We start from the raw sequence: 24,826 nt of genomic DNA on the forward strand, positions 1-24,826 counted from the left end.
TCTTCTTGGAAAAAACTGGTTACTAACCACCTCAAACCAGTGGAACTCATCTCTAACTGAACATCCTTCCTACATGACAGCCAGTACAGTGCTCCCTGAAGCCCAGAGAGATGGAGGATGATAGTCTACTGTCAGAGACGAAAGCCAAGCACCCTCTCCTGGGGAGTCCAGCACAACGTGTGGCAAAATCACAAATGTGCTTAAAGATAAGAAAGAGAAGATGCAAATAATAACAGGTCACCTTCCTCTGGTAATATTCTAAATGTATTTGCATTTACAGTATGGAATGAATTCCATTAGCTACGCTCAGGCATCTAGTGTTTAAGTTGATACCCAAATGCCTCCAAGACAGCTGCACGGGGCTGGTAAAGGAGGCAGGACTTGCAGGAGATGAGAGCGCCCAGCTACAGAAATCACTGGAGAGCTATTCTAGGACATCTAGATAGGCAGTGGATGCCAGTTTAAAGCAATTCCCAAAATACCTAGCTATGGACAAACAAAAAGATGCCACATCTGTTTATCACTGTGCTCTGAATTCTGTTTCTTTCTAGTAGAGCTTATTTTGAAAGCGTTGCATTTTTCAGATAATTTAAATACATGTTCTCGAGTAGAACCCTGAACCAACATTTTCAACTGCCCCACTTCCTTGTAGAAACTGTAGTTTCTTATTTATATTTCCATGCAGCTGAGGGTGAAAAAGCCCTCATGAAAAGATACGCGATCAGGATCAACAAGAAGAGCTCTGTGATGATTCGTTGTACCTCAGTTTTCAACACAGTCAAAATAACGTATTCACTTATATTTAACTGCAAACAAGATAAAGATAGCTGTCATACGATTTGAGAAGATCAAACAGAAGTAAACAAAACAAAATTCTGGTAAGATTATACAAGAGAGCGCCAAAATTACCTAAGTTTTGTCTTCAGTTAATTTAGGTATACTTTTCTTTGTACTGTCCTTACGAAGCCCATAAATAATGATCTGTATTAAACTGAGGGCAAAACATCACCGTCTCCTTGTCACATAACAGACATGCATACGTTTGTATGAAACATGAGAGACGATGAAAAACTGAAATTATTGGAGTCAGCTGTTAGGGAGGCTGTTCAGGAAAATTAAACAGTAGAGAGAACCCCATATATCACACAATTCTGTAACCTAGTGAGGCTAAACATTTACAGTCCAAATGATATTTTAATCATTAATGAGCACCATAAAAGAACCTAAGTAGTTCTAAGTAAGGTGTAGTGCACACATGGCCCACATGTAATGATATATAATTTATAGTATCTAATATATAGCATGATATATAATCTCAATATAAATATTAATTTGGATATAATTGCATGTGTGTGCATGAGTGTGCGTAAGTGTGAGAGAAGAAAGAGATAGAACAAGTTTGAGGTGAAATATTACCAGTCTAATTAAAAATATATTTTTTTTTAATCAGGTCATGATAACGTCCCGGTTCTTATTCTTTCTAAATGACAAGATAAAAAGAAAATAAACTATGATATTAAAAAATATGTTCTCAGTATTTAAGGAAAAAACAATCTGATCATTTCCTAAGTCCCACAAGGTGACAGTTTCACAACAGCTGAAGTGATGGGTTTGTTCTTTTTTTTTTTTTTTTTAAATTTTTCTATGTATTTTTCTATGTTTTCTTCCAGCAGACAGAGTTAATGTTGAACAAACTGTTACTACACTTGCCGACGTTCAGATTTGAAGGTCACTGCAAGTTCTCTAGAACATGAATTATTCTTTTGTGATGCATATGGAGGTTTTTTTGACAGTACCCATTTTATATTTTCAAATACTCTGTGGTTAACAGAGTAGATGTTCACTCACACAAAGGACAGCAGGGAAGCAACTTCCCATGGTCTGTTTTTTGTTTTTTTTTGTTTGTTTTTTTTTTAACTGGAGTTGAATGGCTCTTATGTCTTAGAATATTTCCTAAGAATAATAATAACAGTAGCAAGAAAAAACCTACTTGTAGATGGCTCATGATGGTTTACAGGAAAAAACAGAAAAATTAATCAAACAAACTATTCATTGTGAAGCACTTGTTCTGTTCTAAAGCTGTACATGTCTTGAATAGCCTACGCAGAAGTTTCCAAAGTAAATGTTTATAATGCCAAGGTTATCAAGTGCTCTAAATAGAAATAAAGCAGAGAAAAGAATGAAAGTTCTTCTCCCCTCTTTGCAGTGGATGGAACAATAGGATTGACACTGATAATTCTTGAGTTTGTGTAAATGTGTAATAATCCAAGAGTGGAGCATTAAAAGCTCTTTGATTACCCACAACTTTTAGTCTCTACTGGTTCACTGTAGCAATTCAATGTTCTTGTGTCATGCTTCATTCTTCTATTACTATGATCTTTTGTATGAAAAATATTAGAATGAAAGAATAAAGGTATTTTAAGCTTTAATAAATTGGTGTATTGCAGTTTACATCTGTTACTACACCTAGAGCTGCAAATACCTCCATATACGACCTCCCCACAAAACGCTGATGGTCCTAAACAGTTATGCTTGGACAAATTTTACATGTCTTTCACATTATTAGGGTGGAGAAAATCACAACCGGCTAAAGAGCAGCCCAAAGTCTAGAATTAACCGGAGAGCATTTCCTTAAGGCTCTTACAGCCATGAAAATCTTTCATCACTCCCATTAGATCTATAAAAGACCTAATAACAACAATGCACTAAAATTTCATTTGAGGACAATCTGACAAGCTAAATTTGTCTATAAGATCATTCTGGGTGCCAGATTATTATTATTTTTTTTTTTCAGTATGCCTCCTTATCACTTAAAACCAAAGTAAACAAAAAAACCCACCCCAAAACATTTGAAGTTCAGCTTGATTCCAGTGATAAGAGAACTAACCTGTGTAAGCCTGAAATTTATGAATAGTTTACTATGGAAAGTGTTCAAGTCTTTTCTGTGTACAGGGCAATTCTACCGTCATACACTTCTGGGTGATGATAACTTGCGCAGTTACATAAAGATTCTTAATAAAAAAGTTGAATTTTCTGCAGAAAACAGAAGTGATATCTTCAGCCAAATAAATACAGAAGTTTTCTGTAACGTAAGAAAAACTATTGAAATGTGAGGACAGATGGCACTCTGACATTACTCGAAATGGCACTGCATCACAACACCACAAAAATCAGCCATTCAACTCTGAGGGTCACTGAACACTAACGCTTTCCAAATGAGTCCCAATTACAAAAGCACCTGTGCCCAGTAATTTTATGCTAATTCAGTGAAAAATGCAACATATTTAGCACCATGAGTCTACATAATTTCTCATTTATTACCTGTAGTAATTTAGCCTATTGTTTACACGCTCTATTTTAGTAGAGGACATAATTGTAAAGTGAATTTAAAGGACACTTGGCTTACATTCTGCCAAAACCAGACAGGTCTTTCCCTGCTAAAAGTATTCAAATTTCTTATTCATATAGCATACTTAAAGTATGCTAACATAAATACCAGGCTAAAATCTGTATATACAAAATAATCTGTAAAATGAGCCCATGGAAATAGAAATTACAACTTCTCAGTAAAATGCAATACAAGATTTCAGTATTATCATCAGCAAGCGACATTGCATTCCATAAGAGAAGCCAGTGGAATTGGCAAAATATTTGCTTTATATGATTTTCTGTTGGGATTTTGTTTGCAACCAGGTAGGTGTTCCCGCAGCTGTCTACAGCTTCTGTCTCACTTTAATCATTTGGCTGACATGTAAAGAGGAGAAAAATATAATCTGAAAAACATCTATTTGATGAGCGTATACCAATAAATGAAAGATTGTGTTTAAAAAAAAAAAACCACAAACCCTAAACTAATCTTCATATAATCCAGTTCGGAAATTTAACAAGTCCTATTATCTCTCTTGTATTCCATCTGCAGATGTGGCTTTTGTTAATCCTGACCTTCCCAGGTGAGAGAAATGTTTTATTGCTATACAATTTGCTTTCATTGAAGTCAACTGGGCTAATGATACAAACATTTTCCGAAGGCTAGTGCTGCCTCTAACGATGCAGCGAAGTGTGACCTGAATACATATCACGTGCTTCGGGGCCAGCTGACTGCTCTGGGAAAGCTGTTGATAACTGAGGGGTTTGGTCACACAAACTCCTAGGTGCCACTGCCGTAACTTCAGTGGAAGCTAAGCAGGCTCAGTGCCTTGCAAAATAAAAAAAAAAAAAAGTAAAAAAAAAAAAAAGTGTGGGATTCCATTAAGACATCTCTTGCCTCTATTTTTTTTTTTTTTTTAAATCCCCAAATGCAGCCTTTTTCTATGACCTTTCTGTTCACAGATTTCCCACAGGTTAATTTCATATTCTGTCACAGATTTTAAAGAAAATGTTTGTGTAGTACTACAGGATTTCAGTCCTGAGTTCAGATCTCATGGCACTACAGTTAGGTCACTGGGTTACCATAAAGCTACGCTGCAGACATTTTTATAATTCATCCGATAGTGTGTTGTTGAGGTCCACAGACAGCCTTTCCATAAATACCTCAGGAGAAGTGGATCCTAAAACTTTTATTTATATCATATAGGCGTGTATATGTCGTCGGATATATTTAAGAGCATAAAAATATCATTGCTAAACTGCTTTCAAGGCACTTTATTGCACTCAATAAACCTAAACCTATATTACTTTAGATAAAAGGAAAAGTACAAAAACCTCCAGAATGGCCAAGGAAAAAAATTACATTTATTACTGAAGGCTCTGTGCAGCTGGCCTAAAAATATGACTGCGTCTGCCACATAGCACATCAAGACTTTCTTGAATTACTGTGCTGTTAAAGGACTTACTAATAAACTTACGGCATCTGTATCATTAATCATTTGTATTTCAATTATACATTTTTAATTTGCTGTTTCTCTAAGTCAAGGAAAAGAATTGGGGGCAACTTGAGAAATAACTGGGTTTGGACATAGTAACAGCTATACTACTTTTCACGTCTCATAATTATTCAAAAGATCAGTTCTGTGGAGTATTATTTATGCTACAGACACAATACAAAGCACTTGGATACAGTATTTTTTTGATATGTTTTTAAAAGGCAGGAATAGCTCTGCTATGTTTTGCTGCCTTACACTAACAAAAGTGTCTTTCAAATTGTATTTCTGAGTTCGTTTTTGAAATCCAAGAGAAAGTAAACTACAGCATGACTTTCTGGGTCTTCGATGACTAGCAACGTATTACGTGAACCTTATTTCCAAGAGATCTTTCTGAGGAAACACAAGAGATTTAAAAATATTTTCCCCCAGAGCACCTTGAAAACAATAGTCCTGAGTATGTAACTGGAGAGTGCAGAATCCCCTTCAGCTCCTCTCAGCACCACCAGAACACTCACTCCATTTCTGGATATGATACTTTCTACCTGTTTGTATTATCACCTGCAAAGAGCAACCCAGATTCAACAAGCAGTTCAGCAGTCACAGGAGCTGAAGGATTCCAAAGACAAGAGAGATATAAAGCCCGATCTGACCAACCTATGCAAATCAGAACCTTAGAATAGCTAAAAATTCATCACCCAGATAGTGCTGCTCATTAAAAAACCAAAACCAAACGACACCCCCCAAACCCACAGCACTCCCCCCTCTACCCAGAAATTAAGGACAAGATGTCAGAAAGCATATAAGGAAAAAGGCAACTAGTGTAATATAAAAAAAAAAAAAAAAAAAAAAAAAAAAAAAAAAAAAAAAAAAAAAAAAAAAAAAGGCATTAGAGAAAATGATAAGTAAAAAAGAATAAATATCGTATATTTTGATAATGTGTCTGCTTGTCACTAACAACAGCAGATAGAGTTATTCACGTGAGAGGTTGCCTCCATCTCCTCTCCCTGTTTTTAATTCTTGCTTGTCACATCATAAATTGAAACTTATTTGGAACAATGACAAAGTGTGGACCTGATAACAAACAGCATGCTCACAACAGCTCTCCTGCCATCTTCTGCAGTAGACAGTGCCCCTTATTCCACAGAAGAGCAAACAGATCCCAGCAAACTAGAGAATCGTGTAATACGTGGGAATAACAGGAACAGAAATTTGTTTCATTCAGCTGCCCATGCTGCATTTTACATGGCTTACCCCACACAGGGACAGTAAGTGAAATAGCATCCAACAAAATTAAGAATATTGTGTTAAATACAGAAATAACTCCATCTCCAAAAAACCCACAAGTATTCTTTTAGGCCCTAAACATGTGAAGCGAGTGAATACATTTTAGTCGTCCCGAGACCTCACATGCAGTTAAAATAGAAGGGTGGGAACACATATGAATCGGGACGGCAAGTAAATTCCTGTTTACATTCTTGCTGTGATTGGAGATCTCAGATTCGCATGTGTGATAGAGTACGCCGAATATATTATAAATGTCTACTCACGACGTTATTGTTTGAGGAGGAAGGGTCACCTTAACAATTTTAACTGCTGTGCTAAACTTCGTGATAGTCCAAACTATGATGTTACATTCACAATTAATAAATAAAGAAATAATAAATTATTAAATAATATTAAATAATATAAATATTAATAAATAATTCACAAATTAATAAACAATGGAAAACGATTGGCTAAACTCTGTAAAAACTGATGAGTGTGGCTTCTAATGCATCTTCGGAATAAGTCTAAAACCAGAAAATTATCCAAAACCACAATATAAGACCCAGTCAGCTGTAGATATTCTAAACCAACCGGAAATCTCACTGAATTTTTAAAACCAAGGAATAAAGTGTCAGAAAGAGAAAGCTTCCATGTGGGTAAAACACACCTGTAGTTTTGATTGTTTATAAAATGCTTTCAAATGCTGTCAGTCTATTTCTGTTTTTAGAATAAATTAGAGGGAATCCCTTACATTCAAAGGGCTGTGGAGTGCACGGAAAAGGAACATTGCAAATTGTGTTCTCAGCAAAAAAAAAATAAAATCTTGAGGGCTGTAATAATTTTTTAACAGGTTTCCTCAGTAAATAATGAGCATAAGGTCAAGACTTGGACTTCTAAAAAATAGTCATATATACCCTTCCTCCATGGGAAAACCTGAGAGCAAAGAGTAGCATTCTCAAAATTTAGCAAGTATGATGGATTCTGATGACACTTCTTTTAGTAGGGAGAGCATTTATAGATGTGTACGGATGTGGTGCAAAACATCAGAACCCTGTGTTGTGAAAGTAGATTTAATACAAAAAGTTTTATGTCTTCATTCTGGTGTCATCCACCCTAAGGCAAAAACCACAGAGGGGCACTGGTTAAGGAAAAAGCACTGGAAAGGCACGCAGTGCTCACCCGAGTGTCTACGGCAGCGTTTCGCCAGGAACGTTCTGTCAGTATTTGACAGAATATAACTCCTAAATTTAAGAAAAGACCATACTCTGCTTTTATATTCCTACCCCTGTCAGAAGAGGAGGGAGCAGGTTTCCTTTGTTATCGCCATCCCCGAGCAGCGCTGAGTGGCAGGAGCAAGGTCACAACTTGCAGCACGAAGCACGCGGAGAGAGCAGCGCTCTCCGTTCTACAGATAACACATGCTGGATCAGCCGCAATTCTAGCACAAGCACGCTGCCTTACAATCACGAAGGATTTACTCCTTATCCTAGTCCCGTTTCTTCAGTGATGAGGTATTCCATAGCCCCACATTGATCGTTTCACATGCAAAATAGTTTACAAATAATAAACCTGAGCTTTCATATAAGCCTTCTTCTGAATTATGCACAATTGTTAGCCACTGAAATTAAAGGCATCCTTAAAGCTGAAAGGTTTCTCTCCTAGTGTCAAACTATCAAGACTATTCCACTTCTTTGCACACTTCTATATGGTTTGGTTGGTTTTGGTTATTTTTTTAAATTTCCCTGAATTGCCCATCCCTTTTCCTTCAGCACAGGCTTTCCATAGAAAATCAAGATTAAGCAAAGTTTAGATTCAGAGATGTGTCATATGAAAAGATGAACTACAACCTGTTCATCTGTTTATTACTTCTTTTGCTGTGACTAGACTATCTGCTAACTACGAATGTAGATTTTCTTCAAGTAAATGCCTACATTTGAGCAATTGCCTCTATGAGCAATCACAATCCCATTTGCAAATACATTTTGTTGCTCTTCTATGTTGGATTCAATGAGCAGCTAATGGAATCCTGACCCAGAGATAAGGCATCTCTAACATTCATCAATTAAAACGGGTTCACAGTGCATTAGCAGCAATGACTGAATAAATTTTCCTCTTGCTAACTTTTTTTTTTTTTTGCCAGATAAGCTATGACCTAAAAAAACTCATGACAGGTTTGTTGCTGGCAGTGGGATAGATTTTCCTTCATGGCAGAATTTCTGATGAGAAATTGAAGTTAAAATTCTATATTTTTAAGAATAAACAGGAAAGAAATATGATAAATACTTCTAGACTTTATATCAGGAGCTGGGAGAAGTAATAAATAAAAAATTCAAATAATTAAATGAGCCCATACCTTATGCACTTCAAGCAACCTCACAGGAAAACAGTAAATGAACTAAAGGTATCAGCAAAAATCTTTTAAGTCCTCTAGAGAAGTTTAGAGAAATTATGTGCAGGCATTTGATGTAGGGGTTGTAGATGCACTTTGCAGCTGTATTTTTATTTTGAGTTCTTTAAAGAAAGTAGAAGCACTAACGATTTCGGCAATACCAGGGGCAGGCAAAGTGATGGCAAATATAGTGGGAGTAATAGAGGAAAAAGATGTTGTACTGTTGGCTTTTGCATTATAACTCCCAGGTCTGCTTGACACACATGTGCCTCTATCAAAGAATGTGCATTTTAGAAATGCAACAAGGTTTTTATATTGCTCTGTTTAATTAAAATATAAGGAAGCTTTCCCATCTAAAAGGAAATAATCCCTTTATTGCCAGTAAGCTATTTGTTGTACTTTACAAGCATATTTTATCATCTGCTCCTGGCAAATGGGGTCGTCTGTCCTTCACAGGTCTGCCGGTATCACATTCATCCCCACTCCTGTTGAGAGCTTTTCTAATTAAGTACTAATCTACTTGAAAAATCTAAAATATTTCTTTTTTTTTTTTTTTTTTTTTAAAAAAAAAAAAAAAAAAAAAAAAAAAAAAAAAGAAAAAAAGGCTGCAGAATCTCCCTACAAAGCAAGGAGAATCTGAAAATACTGGGTGGGATGTTGCTGGGACTAGACAGAGCCTGCTTTAAACCAGCTACGCTGCTAGTTCTTGCTTCTTCAGCTGGAGCTGGACTGCTCTGGATGCTCAGAGGTTATTCTTTGTACTTTATGAGTCTAACGAGAACATAAATGTATGAAGAGAAAAATAAAAATTGTGAAGGCCTTACTAGTATCTATAGTTACTCCAGTGTACTGAGAATTACGCATTTCAGTCCCCTTCTCAATACGTGAAGGTTACTAAAACTGCAGAAAATGCATTCCTGCTAGAATGCCATCACATATTTCCAAACTGACAGTTACACGATCATGTTAGCATGATGCCTAAATAAACAGCACAGTAGTACTTGCACTTAAAATCAGCTGGGATGAATGCCATTATCTGTAGCTTATAGCACTTACGTTCTGGAGGGTAAGTGTGTTTTCTGACAAAACCATCTGAGATATATATTTGTATCCCCATAAAGTGTTTTTAGAGCCATTCGACAAAATACACATAATCACTCAGTACTCCTAGAACCCTTTATACAAAGTGATTGGGGAAATATTAAGGGGTTAGTTGTCATTATCAAATCTGAAATTAAAAAAGAAAAGTTAGAAAAAGGGACTATTATTCAAAGAGCTTAAGTTTTGACATCTCTACCTTTTAAAGTTTTCCATAATACTTGATCCTATGCCTAATGATTCCTACAGCAAATAATTTAGAATAATGAAAGGAAGTCTAAACTCAACTTTCATCCAGGTAGTGGCAATATTTATAGTAGAGAACAAGCAGGATTTACAAGGGATAGAGGCAGCTGTTGGACACACAGTGTTTACTAATGCATGAGTTTGTTTCCACAGCATTTCTTTAATCGCAATTTTTCTTAGTAACTTTTGACTTAGTAGTACATCACGTGCTTATCTGTGACCTTTTTCTTCATCATCTTGGGCTATTGCCTGAATTACCTGGCAGTATGCAATTTGCCAGGGCTGCCCCGGAGATGGCTGTGATATACTGGCTTGACAGGGAAACACATTTCCCCGCAGGCTCTTAAAAGTACAAAACGCATCGTTCCATGCATTTGGGAAGAGCTTAACTTACATTAGTCCAATTTAAATAATAAATAATATGGACTGGACAGCAAAGTCAGGTGGCATTTCTTCAGAGCAGTAGAATGCTTCTAGGAGCGCTCAGCAATGATGATACGTCAGAAGTTAAGTTATTCTGTAATGAAATTTACTGTCCTGGTCTAGATTTTGTCTGTTCTCTTACCTAATATCTAAACCCCAAAATACACTTAAGGGTAATAGAGAACAAGGGATGGTTATAATTCTGCCTAGTTGAACTAGATTACATAAGGAGAGTTATCTAGTTTTTTTTTCTTCTAATGAACGTCCACGTAAGAAGAGGCAGAATGTGGACTTCAGTTACACTGGATCACACCATGCAGGACAGAAAAGGTCTGACTTATGTGCTTATAACTCCTTTTTGCTGAATTTCTGGTACTGAGGACATAGGTGAAAGCATTATTAAGGAGTTTTTATACAAGTGGTAAACTGGTAGAATAAAACTTTCGGGGTACACACCAAAATTTTTATAGAAAATCTTTGTGGCAAATATTCTGCCAGGTAAGACTAGATGTCCACAAGGGTTTTTTCTGTCCTTAGTGAGCATGATAAAATAAACTCACAGCATAAAGCAACTTTCCCTGATGCAAAAATATTACTTTAACGTGGTATCAGAGACTGGGGGTAGACAGCAGAAGTGTATTTTTTGAGTGGCCTAGTTATTCGTGAACCGTTATGTCTAATGCCAGAATACAATTAGCTCGCTTGATATGGATCATTTAACTTCAAATTTCTTCTAATAACCATTTGTTTGGCAGTAACTCTAGATGTCTATTATAAATGTATCTGTAGCTAAAACAACAAGAAAAGGAAACAGAATTAATCAGGTTTAAAAACCAGAAGTTTTTGTTGGATTAGTATTTAGAGAAAAAACTCTTTAATATGATTACACAGGCCAATTACCTGTATTACATTTTATCTGAACCTGTAATTTCACATTCCCTTAATCAGAGCTAAATTTTACCATCATTTTTCTTACAGAGCAGGCAAATTTGAACACCTAATATTTTGTAGTATGCAACGTTCAAGGATGGCTAGAGAGATGGATACACACTCAAGGGTACAATTACATGTATAAACACTCCTCTTCATTTTTCCACCATTTCTGAAGTTCTAAACCAGGCTATCCTTCACTGCAGAGAAGAAAAAAAATCAAAACTTTCTTTTATGAAACTATTAAGATACTTAAGCATCCGAAGGTTGGGTTTTTTTTTGATGTTCTAATAGTTAAGAAACTGAAACAACCAAATAAATATATTCTTCAATAACAGTCTTGACTTTCTATAGTCATCACAAAGGAAAAAGCAATTAGCTGTGGGATAATGAATGTTATATAACACTTTGTACACTTCAGAGCAGCAATAATACACACCATCAGAATATGCTTAATAGGCAATTACAGTCTTCCCAGATGAACAAAGCAGCTACTGAAGTTACAGTCACAGACATGAACATCTGTATTTTCAGGAAGACAAAGCCAAAGATGTCCAACCCTGGAAGAGTTACAGAGCCCAGGAGGGCCAACTCCATGAAGCTGGAACCCCTCTGAACCACAGAGAAGCTGAGTCTCATAAATGAGGTCACTTGGAGAAATGTTTTTCCTTTTGAGACTTTGACTTTTTTCCCCAATCATGTCTTAGAAGTGTCTTTCTTGCTGATTTATGAGAAGTTAGGCATCCTGGAAGAGGACACTTTTTCTACATAAATTCTGTTTGCTTCCAATTGTCTGTTTCTTTAAGTCCCTTCTTATAAAGACAGCTGTTCTTATAAAAAAATAACTGACAATATGATTGCCATCATAACCACAGTTCCTTCAGCAGAGATGAGGACTATTTTTTTCAAATATATGAGAAAATAGGATTCCATAAGCAATCTGTAAACTGCCTCAAAGATATTTAGTAATAAAATTTCCATTAGTTATTTATTATATGACTCCATTTTTCACTGCTTCAAAACATTCAGTTCAAGCACCGTGCAATTTAGCTTTCAAGGATTTGAACAAATATAGGCTTGATGTTAAAAGTTTTTTTGTTTTAACTAAATGTATGTTTTTCTATTGTATGAGAGGACATTTCTTTATCAAGTTACTTTCTCATTGGCAATAAAATAACATTTTATTTATTTATTATTTTACATTTTATTTATTATTATTTTAACATAAAATAATAAATGTAGAATAAGGGGGATCTTAACAATTCTGGAAGGTGATGAGACTTCAGGTTGTAGGTCAGTGGATGGTTTCTTAAAGTGCTCAAGACTAAACTGAACTTGAATGCCTTAGGTTTATCACCAACCTATTCTGCATTTCTTACGCTTTATGATTCAGTGCAATGATTTTAATCAAGTTGTTAGAAAATTCCTATTATAGCTAAAACGCCCAGATTCAATCAATATTTTCTTTGTGAATATTTTCCAAAACATGTCTTTGCTCTAATGAGTGAAAAAGGTCACTTAACTATCTTTAACGTTTCCCACTTGGCTCCACAATCACGTATCAAATGAAACTCTGTAACAGCACATTAGTAATACATACTGCATACGGGAAACTCAAATAAATAATTTTCAAATCAATCTTTACAATGTCCTTGGGTAGCAAGATTCCCTTGGGAGTACTTTCACAATTGCATTCATGTTTGTAAGCCACTTAAAACGATTAATTAGATCCTCCGTACATTTTGTGTCTTCTTTTACACGTAACGTTGGTAGGAAAGTGTTAATACTAACAAATCTTAAACCAGGTTTACTAACGTGCAACTGCAATGGCACATAAATTCAGTTTTGTTTTCAGTGCTCGCATATGCGTATTTTTTTAACAGAACATGTAACAAACATGTCAGCTAGGGAAGTCACAAGATAAAACAATGTGTTACTATTTTTCTGCTAAACGCAACTTTAACTAAAATTAGAAATACCCTACATTTCCCCAGTCATCTCCACTGTTACCAAGGAGAAAAAAAAGAGAAATATTAAAAAAAAAAAAATCGCTTGATATGAGTAGGTGAGGAAAGGTATCTCTAAAATAATAACATCAGAAAAGTAATTAAGGGGATGTTCTCTTTCTCCATTTTGATCCAAGAAAAAGACACGTAAGCTTGTCCAGAAAGCTGCTGAGCCTGAGGCTGCTCTAGCCCAAGGGTGTGATTTTACACCGAAGCAGAGTTCGTGGAGATGGATGTAAACTGTCCATGCTCATCCCCAGGTCCATTCAAGACCATGAGCCATACCTAACAATCTGTTTTTCTGATGTTATTTAAAACATCCCTTAAGAAATTTAAATTTCATATACTCACATCCCTTTTCAACCACTGTCGAGCAATCACCCACTATATTTTTGAGACATATTATGCACTAGATTGTGGAAGGCTTTCTAGAAACATTTGATAAGCAAAGACTTTAATTAAAAAAGAGGATATTTGTAGTGCGACTTTGGAGTATTTTTCATAAATAGGTAAACCGACCTGCAGTTAACAGCTACAAAAATTAACAGTCACAAAAAGTACAGTAGTAAATGGTTACCAGTTACCTCTTCAGCCCATTATCCCATTGCTAATTTCAGAGTTGAACCCTGGGGTAACAGGCCAGTCCTGCTACTTATATTCTGTAACAAAAAAGGAGTGAGGTCAAATAGTTAACGAAATGAAGATCATTATAAAGATTGTGTCACTAAAACTTGAAGGGGAAATATATTTTTGTGGGGTTGTGGACTAAATAAGAGATACCTGGTGCTTTTTTTTCAAATTTCCCTTGATTGTACTAGTTGAAAAAAAAAAAAAAAAGCTCTAAAACTAATTTACTATCAAGTTAATGTGCTAATAGTGAAGACGTCTTTAAAGTAAGTAATAAAAGCAAAGAGCTGCAGCTTTCAATTTAATGATCTCTGGTGTTAGACTTTTTCCAACACGCAATAAAATTTTATTAAAAATTAGTCACTGAAGAAATAGGGCTGTAGAAAAAAGTTCCACAGAAGCTGAGGCAACAGCAAAAACATACTCAATCTGAAGGAAAATCTGGAAATAAAAGATATGAGGAAGAGCTGCCATATTCTTATGAATCATCATTAACAATACAAGACTATCACTGGCATCTAGTTGATCATAATGAGAATAAAAGTCTATAAGCCCACAGAGAGCTATAAAAAGCAGACCAGGAGAGACTTATATAAAGAAATAGGTCATGCTAGTCATGCTTCTGCAATTAAATTACCTCTTATCTTTTTAAAAACAAATTTCTTACTACATTAGCCTTACAGGTATTCACAGTATCTGAGATTTGTATGGTAAGTACCTTTGAAGGAGACACATGTATTCCTTACTCTCTTTGAAATTAAATTCTAAGACAATAGAGAGTGTCATTTTTCAACGCTATTTTATTCTCATAATGTTTATGCATTAGGAAAGGGTTATATGATTGTATGACATTACCGCATATTACAAAACGTGGCTGACTCTGCATTTAGTAATTGCCTTTTTCTTTTTTAATTACTATTTTTCAATCCCCATGCTGAATGCAATGATCTCCAGGTCACGGAAACTGCAGGTGTCAGCGATATCTCATTAACTCTGAGGTAACAAAAGTAGAAAAGCACTGAGGTACCAGCCAGGCTAACTTCCTAACGGGGCATAAATCTACTCACCGCCCCACACACTACTGCTGATTACTTATAACTGACCATGAAAATTATATTTCATGCCTTTAGGTTCAACTTCTGTTTCCTCTGATAATGAGGATACATACTATTATTTTTCCTCAATTGTATGCTCAATTTCCAAATAAATCTGAGCACACCATGCTATCTATCTGTATTGGTTTGTATTATCCTGGAGCTCATATAAATGAAAAGTTTTGCTCTACGTGTTTTTCATAATTACACAGAATTTTCATTTACCATAGCAGCCAACAAAACAGGTTTAGTTTTTCTTTTAAACCTCTCATTGCTTCAGGTCCAACATTATATATTGTGCTCTTTTTCAAACAGACCCTTTAAAAAAGCTGCCTCACACAATACAGGGCCCTCTACTCTCTGTGATCTGAATGCGTGTTTTGTAGGAAAAGAAATAGCATAATGAGGTTTATTATTCTTAAATTTAAGGAAGGAATAGATGTCAGAAGAGAATACTTAGCTAGACTGAATCAGAGAATAATGCTGAAAAGTAGTAAGCTAGGAAAAATGATGAGTATTTAGCAACAAAGAACAGGAGAATGAAAGAAAGCAGAGAAATAGAGGCAAAAACCTGACTGTAGGGAGCCCTTCCCTCTCCTCACGGTCTGAAATACCAGAGAATGATTTGGGCAACAGCGAGGAAGTAGGTAGCAAAAATCATTGGAAAATTGGAAGAGGAACAGTGGCAAATATTTGACATTTTAAAGCTTTGTTTTTCCAAATTTGCAAAACAGAGACTACGTTAGCAGAAATTGTATCATAAACATATCGTGAATTTCAGATACCTGATTCGTTTCACAAGTAACTTTTTAAATTCAGACTAGCATCTTCTATTTTTCAGAAGTCCATCTGGCCATCCTTTTGCCTCTGAGGTGGAGTTATTACACAAAAGATTTGGGGGGGCTTCCTGACATAATGCCATAATGTCAGTATGAAGCGTAATGCATAAGGAGAAGTAACTTCCAACTTACGTTTTTACCGTGTTATACAGAGGTCAGCCTGAGTAAAAATAATCAGACACATTAGAGAAGCTTTCAGTACCTTAATCTTTTCTATAAGGACAAAAATGATTATATGCCCATAACTATATTTCTGTTGTTTCATAGGTCCTTGAGCAAAGAACTTGCAATTGTTTTGTTCAAAGGGTCAGAACCTTCATTTATACTGGAATATTATGATAAATTACATGAACAGTAATAACTCTGATTTTAGAAAACAGAAATTATTTCCTTAAGTCATTTGTTCTGATTTAGGTTTCTTTCTTGACCTACAAAGGAAGAGTAATGAGATGATACATTGCTACATTCAACTGGTTAATTTTTCCTGAATCGAAAGCTGTTCTGTCAGTTTTCTAGGATCTACAAAAACACTCTTACAAGACAATTAAAAACCCCCCTTTGTTCACTCTTCATAGACATGGATTGGGTCCAATCTACACTTTCCAGACATTTCTTCACTCCTTCGAAACATATTTGTATGTTTTGTATATGTACACATGTATTTCCTTTCTCATATTTCCAGTCAATGACATAGTTATAATATGCTACAGTATTACGAGTAATAGAATTGTATAACTAAAGTTCAGTCCAAATAATTAACCATTGTATTATTATTTTATGTAAGCATTTATATCAGTAATTTCTACTTTTGTAGAATTAAATGGATAAGGTCTAGAGCCTAAGAAATATTCTGGCTTCCTAGATAAATTATAGATCCTTTATAAATAGGTTTTTTAAAAAACTTCAAATCCCTTAATTACATTAGGGAAGAAGCTAAGACTCTTGACACTATGATTATCTTATTTTTTTCCAGCAGACTCTGTGTCTGTAGTAGGTGTTCAGTATCAATGCACTCCTTAAATTTAACCCAAATACATTATTTCCGTACCAACACAGAAAATTCAACCTCTTCATTTCCTATGTGGCATTTTCAAAATGCTTTTCAGGGTCTACCTTGTTCTTGACCAACTTTCCAGACTGTACCTTCTTTGAACAGTCTCACAAGCTCTCCTCAATCCTGCTTCAACAAGAACACTTTCTTAGGCTTAACAAAGATATAAAGTTCCCCAAGCTTACCTTGATGGCAAATGAATGAAATACTTATTTCCAGATACAAAAAGGTTGGCCCATGGTACTTTTAACTTTCCTGAATTTTTACACTGATCAATGTATGCTGGAGTCCACAATATATGTGAGGCAGAGGCAACGGCTCCTTGCAGCAGTTTTTAGCATAGAAGTGATGCATTTTCTTGTGAGATCTTTAAATCTTTTAAAAACGGGGCGGTATTTCCTCTTTCAGTCTGTACTATACATTTCCACAGACGGATATTTCTCATTCTTATTCAGCTTGTATTCCCTTCGCCAAGACCAGGACACTGAAGTGGCACTCAGAGGTGGTGTTTCCACCTGATCTATGTACAATATGGGAGGGGATGATGATCTTCACAGTTTAAAATTCGTGTGTATTTCAACTCTTAAAACAGTACGGTTCACAAAACGCACAAAAACCACAGGGCATTTATAATGAAGGAATTCATTTGGGGAATACATGAAACAATATTTCTGGATTAGGCAAAACCACTATAGAGCAAACTAGTCACTATTATCCTGGTATCTGTGTCACTACAATCCCCATCATTCATGTAGTCGACCTCACTACTGGAAATAGACTTTTCTTCTGTTTCACTTCTGATTTTGGTTTGCCATTAATTTTCCACAGTGTTACTAAAGCTTTTTGTCGCCTTTGGAGCACAGGTATCTTTACACAGCACAGCCAAAGATATCTGAATTATAACTATTATTACATTTTTTTTCTAAAATTAACGTTTTTCAGAAGGGAAAGAATCCATTCCATCTACTAACTCCATATAAATTCAGAGTTGTTTGTTATGCTGAGATAGAGTAAGTGCAGAAAATGCCTCACTAGGACGTCAGTACCACTGCTCTGACTCACAGATTAGACAAACCTGTATTTGCCACCACAGCTAACCTAGGAAACGTTAGTTTCCATCCATCAACAATACTCTTTAAGTACCTAAGTCCTTAGGCACTCATCTGGAGATTAAAAAGGAAAGCGGAGTTTCAGTCCTCCTCCTTTCTCTTCATTTTCCTCTTTCCTCCATCACCTCTGTAATGGAACAAGGCAAGGCAATTGCTACAACCAAAGCCAGATCTGACAACTCTCCACTAGTCTGGAAGGATTTTCTACTGGCAGAACACAGAACAGTTACTGCTGTGAAACTGCAGCGCAAAAGAAATAAAAATAATTGTCAACAACCCAGAAAGTTAAAGACCTCGTAGTTCAGGATTCATTACCAGCCTTCTGGTTATGCCTGGTTTAGTTGTTCGTGTCAGTGAACTTGTATGCACGTAGCCCTAAAGCCATCTGTAACGGTCAGTGCTGGCAGCACCGCTATCAGTGTGACCACAGGGACATGACAGGTAAAATGATTTTGGTCTGAATTATTAGTGCCAAGTCAAACGGTAAAATGGTATTTTACGTTCTTGTACGTTGTAAATGTTAACTCATTTAAAGGATGTCACGAAACTCACCTCAGACTGATACTGCTTTTGATCACCTTAAAGGAGCTTTTTCTGTGATTTAAAGGTTAAGAACCTCCCATTATTACCCACTCCTCCAAACTACTGAGCTATCCAGAACTTTTTTGCACCGATTCAGACACTTCTATGTACTGATTTGCACTGATTTTTTTTTAAACCTGTTTTATGCTTCTTTATATCACATTCTCTACAAAGACCAAAATATCTCGCCAGGAAATAATTTTATTTTAAATTAACTTTCCCAATAAATTTGGCTACTTGCTTTCCTAATTATCTTTTCTCCACAATGTTCTTATGTTAAATATAATCTCTAACAAGCGCTCAGGTATTATGCCTACCAATTATGAATACAAATATACAATGTACTTACGTGCACCTTTTTTAAAAACATTTTTAAGCAGAAAGCACCCCAATCCCAGAGATGATTGTTCCCAAGTGATACAGGTATCATACACCATATGATGTACCCCTTCAATGGATTTAAAATAAGTTCGACATTTTTAGAAAGCAATTCTTAGGCTGGATGAGAATATCTTTGAAAGAAGATATTTACCAGACAAATCATCACTTCTTTCCTGAAGGTGAAAATGCTGCTTATCAGACATGACATGATGAATAAGTGCTGCTCATCTGAAGTTCCCATTTTTACATGAGAAAACATATTTAAGCAATCACACGCATTTATATTCATCTAACAATACTAGCCTGCTATATCACAATGTTTATGCAAATGTAATAAAACAAGGAAAGCTACACATCTGTAGTTAGGAGTTAGTTGGCTTGTAAGAGGAAGAAGAAGCCAAGGAAAAGATACAGAAGAATGGATGTCATAATAAAAAAAAGCCTTCTATAGCACAGCTCAAGTGCAGAGGGTATAATTCTGGACTCACTATGATTCTTTGACAACCTATTTCACAGTAGCAGATTTCGGTGGTTTTATAATCACAGATAATGCTCAGATTTATAATAATGAGGTGTCAATGTGTGGAAGAAGAGGATTGCAGACCATTATTTTCTCAGACGTTTTCATGGCATATGCCAAGTGCAGAGAAATGTGAGCAATGTCTATTAACTTATCCAAGCACTTTTGGGCACAGAGGACTAAATGCTCATTCTCAAAAGGCTGAAGCGTGGAAATACTGATACGTTTTACAAACAGGAACATTAAACACAAACTCTGTATGATCACAGAAAAAACAAAGGAAGAGTATTCTGTGTTTCAGTCAAATATCAAAAATCTAATTCTAATTCTAAATGCATTCCCGTTTCTTTCCTTGCACTACAGCAATATCTGTAAAATCAAGGAGACATCAAATGCTTCTGAGGCTCTGACCTTATGCCAGTCTTAAACACAGGCATAGTGGCTCGCTGGGCCTTACCCTTCAGTACACCTATGCTGTCGTGACAGGGGCACAAACACTTCCAACCTGAAGAGAAGGACAATAAGAACAAGATAGACAATTCTACAGCCACAATAATTAGGAAAAATATGCTCCTGAGATCCCAGAGTGAAGCTCCATCCGCATGACCTACCAAAGAAGAGTCCACTCTCCTGCAGAACACAGAACCAGTGATCTTCATCTAAACGAATGCTAATATCCCCATGTGCTTCTATTAATTAATACAGTGGTTTGTTTTCAGAGATAATATTTTTGGGGAATGAAGGTTTCTTCCTATAAAACAATCATTATTGTAAGAGTAGCAACGTGAGATCCAGTTTTATTATTATATTCTGCTTTCTGAAATTATATTTCAATTTTAATTACATACAAAAAACCCCCTAATTTTTGGCTGCAGCCTCTGTTACCAATAGTGAATATCAAGAGCTGCTGTATAAAAATTAGAAATTGGCTATGACTTTATATTTCCAGAAAGAGTTCTGGAATTTAAGGACATTAAAGTGTCATTCAGTCATTCTGTAAAACTTCCTTTGTATTTGGAATCACAGATTTCTTCTAAATCTACTGAGTCAGTTGAATACACGAGTAAAATGCAACCCTAGAGATAAAAATTATCAGGATGGTTGTTAATCACTGTAAACCTTGATTGTATTAAAATGCTTGAATCTACCGAATCAAAACACTTTTAACATTATTTTTTTTTTTTTTCTCACGCTTTCTCTTAAACTGCCTTTCCCATCTTGCACAATTGGAATATTCCCTCTGGCCTATGATCAATTTCATAGATCCTTTTTGGCAAATTTGATTTGGGTGTCCCAGGCTATTTTATGGTTTTATATCAGTCTTTTTTTTACTAAAAAAACACAATAAGCAAAGATTGTCTTACTGTTTAGTGCTATGTTATCACAAACTCACTATCAGTGCCTGACAGGTAAATAATCCTATGAATTAGCATCCTCACTTATTTTAGATGCAAATCCATCTTCCTTTTAGATTTGTTATGCAGACATGGTTTATTTAGCAAGTGACAGACAGAAATTTTTTCCTCAGCAAAAAAAGTAGCTGCTTCCCAACTTTAAAAAAAGTTTATTGACATCAGAAACAGGCTTAGAATTATCCTCAAAATTCATCCTAATCTTTCAATGAATTTAAAATCCTCCTTAGTTCCAGTTTGATGCTCTTACAGGACAAACTTTCAAAGATGTTTTTTTAAAAAAAAAAAAAAAAAAAAAAAGAGAGAGAAACCATACCTTGGTGCTTGTCACTTGAAATGGAACTTTTGAGCCCTTTGTAACTGGGGATGTCATCTTCTCAGTTGGTTTTGAAGGGATTAGAGTCTTAGCGGGAGGCTGATTGTGCAGAACGGAAGACAGGCAAAGCTGCACAGTCTCCTTCAGAGCTTTCAGCTGTGACTCCTGGGCAAAATAAGAAATCATCAGTTCTCTTAAGATGTGTTATTATGAACAGAATTGCTTACTTTCTCTCTCTGCATTAAACCAAACATTTATGAGCAGCTGCTGCTGTTTCTTATTAAGAAATCAAGGCTGTTTAAAGCAGTATTTTAATATTAGGTTACTGTGTATCACACCCCAAACAACACAGAAAGCCACCGCACTCTTTCCTTTCTCCATAAAGTTTTATACACGTTGATCATGGCAAATAATTAGTAAATATGATTTTATCCAAAAAGAAACAAAAATACAAATCTACCAAATATCATATGGTGTCCAGACTTTTACGTGTCATAGTGACAGAGAAATAAATGTTCACAATTATCACAAAGGTGCAGACTTTGCATGGAATCTAGTTTATAATAATTGTTCAGAGTAATTGGTGGTCTTCCATAGGTTATAGAGATTAATCCAACCGAGATGACTTCCCTCATGAGCACATGATGCTGTTGCAGTGAAGAAACCCTAGGTCTTTTCATCTGTTCGGAATATGATTGCCCAGATCCATTACTGTCCAACAAGCTGAACTAAAACTTTTAAGTGGCGCAGTGCTTGCAGCTCATGTTAGAACACTGCTATTTTACTCACAGAAATACAGATAGATGTATTGATGAAAATAGCAGTCTGTCACTGAAATAAGCTGAGACAGTGAGAACAGTGAGATAACTATGGCACTGCAGAAATCTCATTTTAAACCTTTGCTTCATCACAGCAAGTCACTAAGCATCAAATGTTAGATATTGAGATAACTTCCTTATACTCGTTTCAAGGGGAGTTAGGCAGCATTTGGCCTTTAAAAAAAAAAAAAAAAAATCTCTTGCTCTTATTTTTGATATTAAAAACGCCCCTATAAATACAGGCTACATGAGCACATTTCAGCCTTGAAAGATTTTTTGAAGATACATAAATAAAGGTATACCATGGCCAAAGTTGATGGAAAATACATGTATAAGTAATGTTACACACTACGTACTACATATGTGAAGTATTACATATACAATGTAGAAATATTTCACAGATATACAAATCTTAATCAACAGCATTTAGCATACACCACCTTCTTTAGTTTATTTGCTAAACAAGTATTTTTAGAACCAAAAAAATAGTCTATGTTTCACGTCAGATAAACTTCCCCCGAACTGGAACCAGGGAATGTAACTGGGAAAATCCAAATCTTGCTTTAGAAATAGACAAACAAAAACTGTTAGTAGGGTACATTTCAATGGTAGGATCATATACAACCATCAAAAGACGATTAATCCACAGCACAATACGGAAAATCAAAGAAATAGGAGATGAAACTGAGTTTGGTTTGTTTGCAAACAGACAAAATTGAATGTCTTTTCTTTAAAAATGTGCAGTGAGGAGGAACGCTAGATTAGCATCAAAGAGGACAGCACTTTGTATGATTTACTTACTAAAACGTATGAACGTTGAGTCAGACTGATACGTCTCTGACCTAATGGCAGTGTAAAAGGGGTCTTTTAATTTCCGATTGACAACAGAAGATCTTGGCATACTTCTTTCGATGTAGTATGTATTTTCCCCTACCTTTTCAAGAAGCGGCTGCACAGAGAGCATAAATCACCAGTTGACATAGTCAAACTAAGCTCAGGCAGCAAACTGGCAGAGGTACAGGCTGTCTAATTTTGTTGGAAGATATGGGATCGGCCATTATAGCACAATGTGACCCTACTGCTCCCCGCAAATCACGCTGATCTGAAACAACACCCCTCCCATCTGGAAATCCCTCTGGATAGTTTCTCATCCTCTCATGTCCCACCCCTGCCATCCAGTGCTTGCTCTGCCTTGCCATTTTGCAATTCCAAAGGTAAAAGCAGAATAGGTTTGTTTGTTTTCATACTGCGGGTAGCAAAATTCAATTTTGACTTTGCTGACAGGAGATGTATAAATGGGCAGCACAAGAGTACAACTTCAGGAAACGCTATTGGAACCAGGGATATCGTCTAACAGAGTTCACAGTAACCTTGCAGACATGTGACTGTGGTCAAAATAGGCTGCTTGCTGGTCAAAATACTACCAACTTATCATGCATGTCTTCAGCTTTCCCAGATCTGTTTATACAGTTGTCATGTGGTTGGATTTAATGTAGAATAATTTGGTGTGTGGTAATGCAAAATTTGTCAGTCGTCCAAAGGTCCATCAAGGGAACTAGAAAAGTGCTGTCGTGTAAAAAGACTTATGAGAGACACTAAGTCCACTGTCAGCACAATCTCTTATTTAATAGAAAAGTCTGATATGCCTATTTATAGGCACAGTTTGACATTAGATCGCTCAATTATTCATTTCAAATCCAGCTCATGTTCCAAAAATGTACATAACTTTACACATTACTTCTATTCCTTTATCTGAAATTATGTGTGCTAATGTTGTCAAAACAGTGAAGGCCAAGCCTTCGCTGAAGACACGGACGGACCATTGGCCATCTCCAACTCTTTTCAGTTCCTAGTTCGTACAGAAAAGCTCTTAACCAGGGGACAAAGGCACCTACAACTTCAATGGTCCTAATACTCTGCAGTTAGAACTAGTCACGAGTATTTCTAGTCTTATAAAACTGTATCCCAATTCTCACTGGTGCCTTTTTTTTTTTTTTTTTTTTTCTCCTGCTTGCTATTTCCACTGCACTTTCACAGCATGGAAGCAATGATGCCGTCCAAAGACTATCTTAATAATTTGCAAGATGATGACACTAGGCTTCTGGTAAGCATACAGAACCATAACTGAGCCCTAAATTAAAATTCCATAACATTTAATAGAAGAGAAACAGAGGGTCAGAGAAGTCAGTTGGGTGTGCTGCAAATCCCTTTTTAATTTGCAGACAGAATCTCTTAATATTATTCTCATTAAAAGTTCCTGATGTCAAGTGTTCTTTGCTTTCTCCTTCACAACTATCTGCATTATAATGAAGAACTGCATTTAAGAGGTATTTACAGCAAGTGTTGCTCTCTTGCCTTTGCCACAGTGTATTGGCACTACTGAGAGACCATGGCTTTGAGTGTTATACGAGCAAAGAAGGAACACGCTTAATTTTTAAATATGTGGAGCAGTTCAGTTCACTCTACTAACAACAAACACATATCAACAGATGTACACACAGGTTTGAATAATGCCACTGTGAGCACTGCTTCCATAGATTCTGCAGTGCTGGATGCAAATCCTCAGCCAAGAGGAAGATTTCAGCCACTGCAATACTGAAGATTATAGAAAAATGCTTTTAGTCCCAAGAGACATACTTTTTTTTCCACACGTCTGATGGAACCTGAAAATACTGGAAAACCAAACCAAGAAAGTATTCTTTGATAGCGTATTGAAGTTTTTTCCTTTCTGATAAACTGCTCCCCTATTGTATGGTATTTTCTTCCAAGCTGTGCTAAATCTAGAAGAAAGTTCCCCTGCTACCCAGCTGACAGGAGCGAATAATGTGTCCTGCTTTGTCTCCTTCCTGGGATTCCC

At 36.0% G+C, this 24,826-nt stretch overlaps 1 protein-coding gene across 1 annotated transcript in view; it reads right to left on the reverse strand.

The window, feature by feature from the left end:
• The window catches only part of LUZP2 (leucine zipper protein 2), a 200,234-nt gene that overhangs the window by 19,973 nt on the left and 155,435 nt on the right, over nucleotides 1-24,826 (reverse strand). The window contains exon 9 of the mRNA XM_026850920.1: nucleotides 21,152-21,316. Coding sequence (XP_026706721.1) covers nucleotides 21,152-21,316 — 165 coding nt within the window. The remainder of the gene's footprint in view (nucleotides 1-21,151; nucleotides 21,317-24,826) is intronic.

The sequence above is a fragment of the Athene cunicularia genome (assembly GCF_003259725.1).
Source record: "Athene cunicularia isolate RWA chromosome 5 unlocalized genomic scaffold, athCun1 chr5_part3, whole genome shotgun sequence".
Classification (NCBI taxonomy): domain Eukaryota; kingdom Metazoa; phylum Chordata; class Aves; order Strigiformes; family Strigidae; genus Athene; species Athene cunicularia.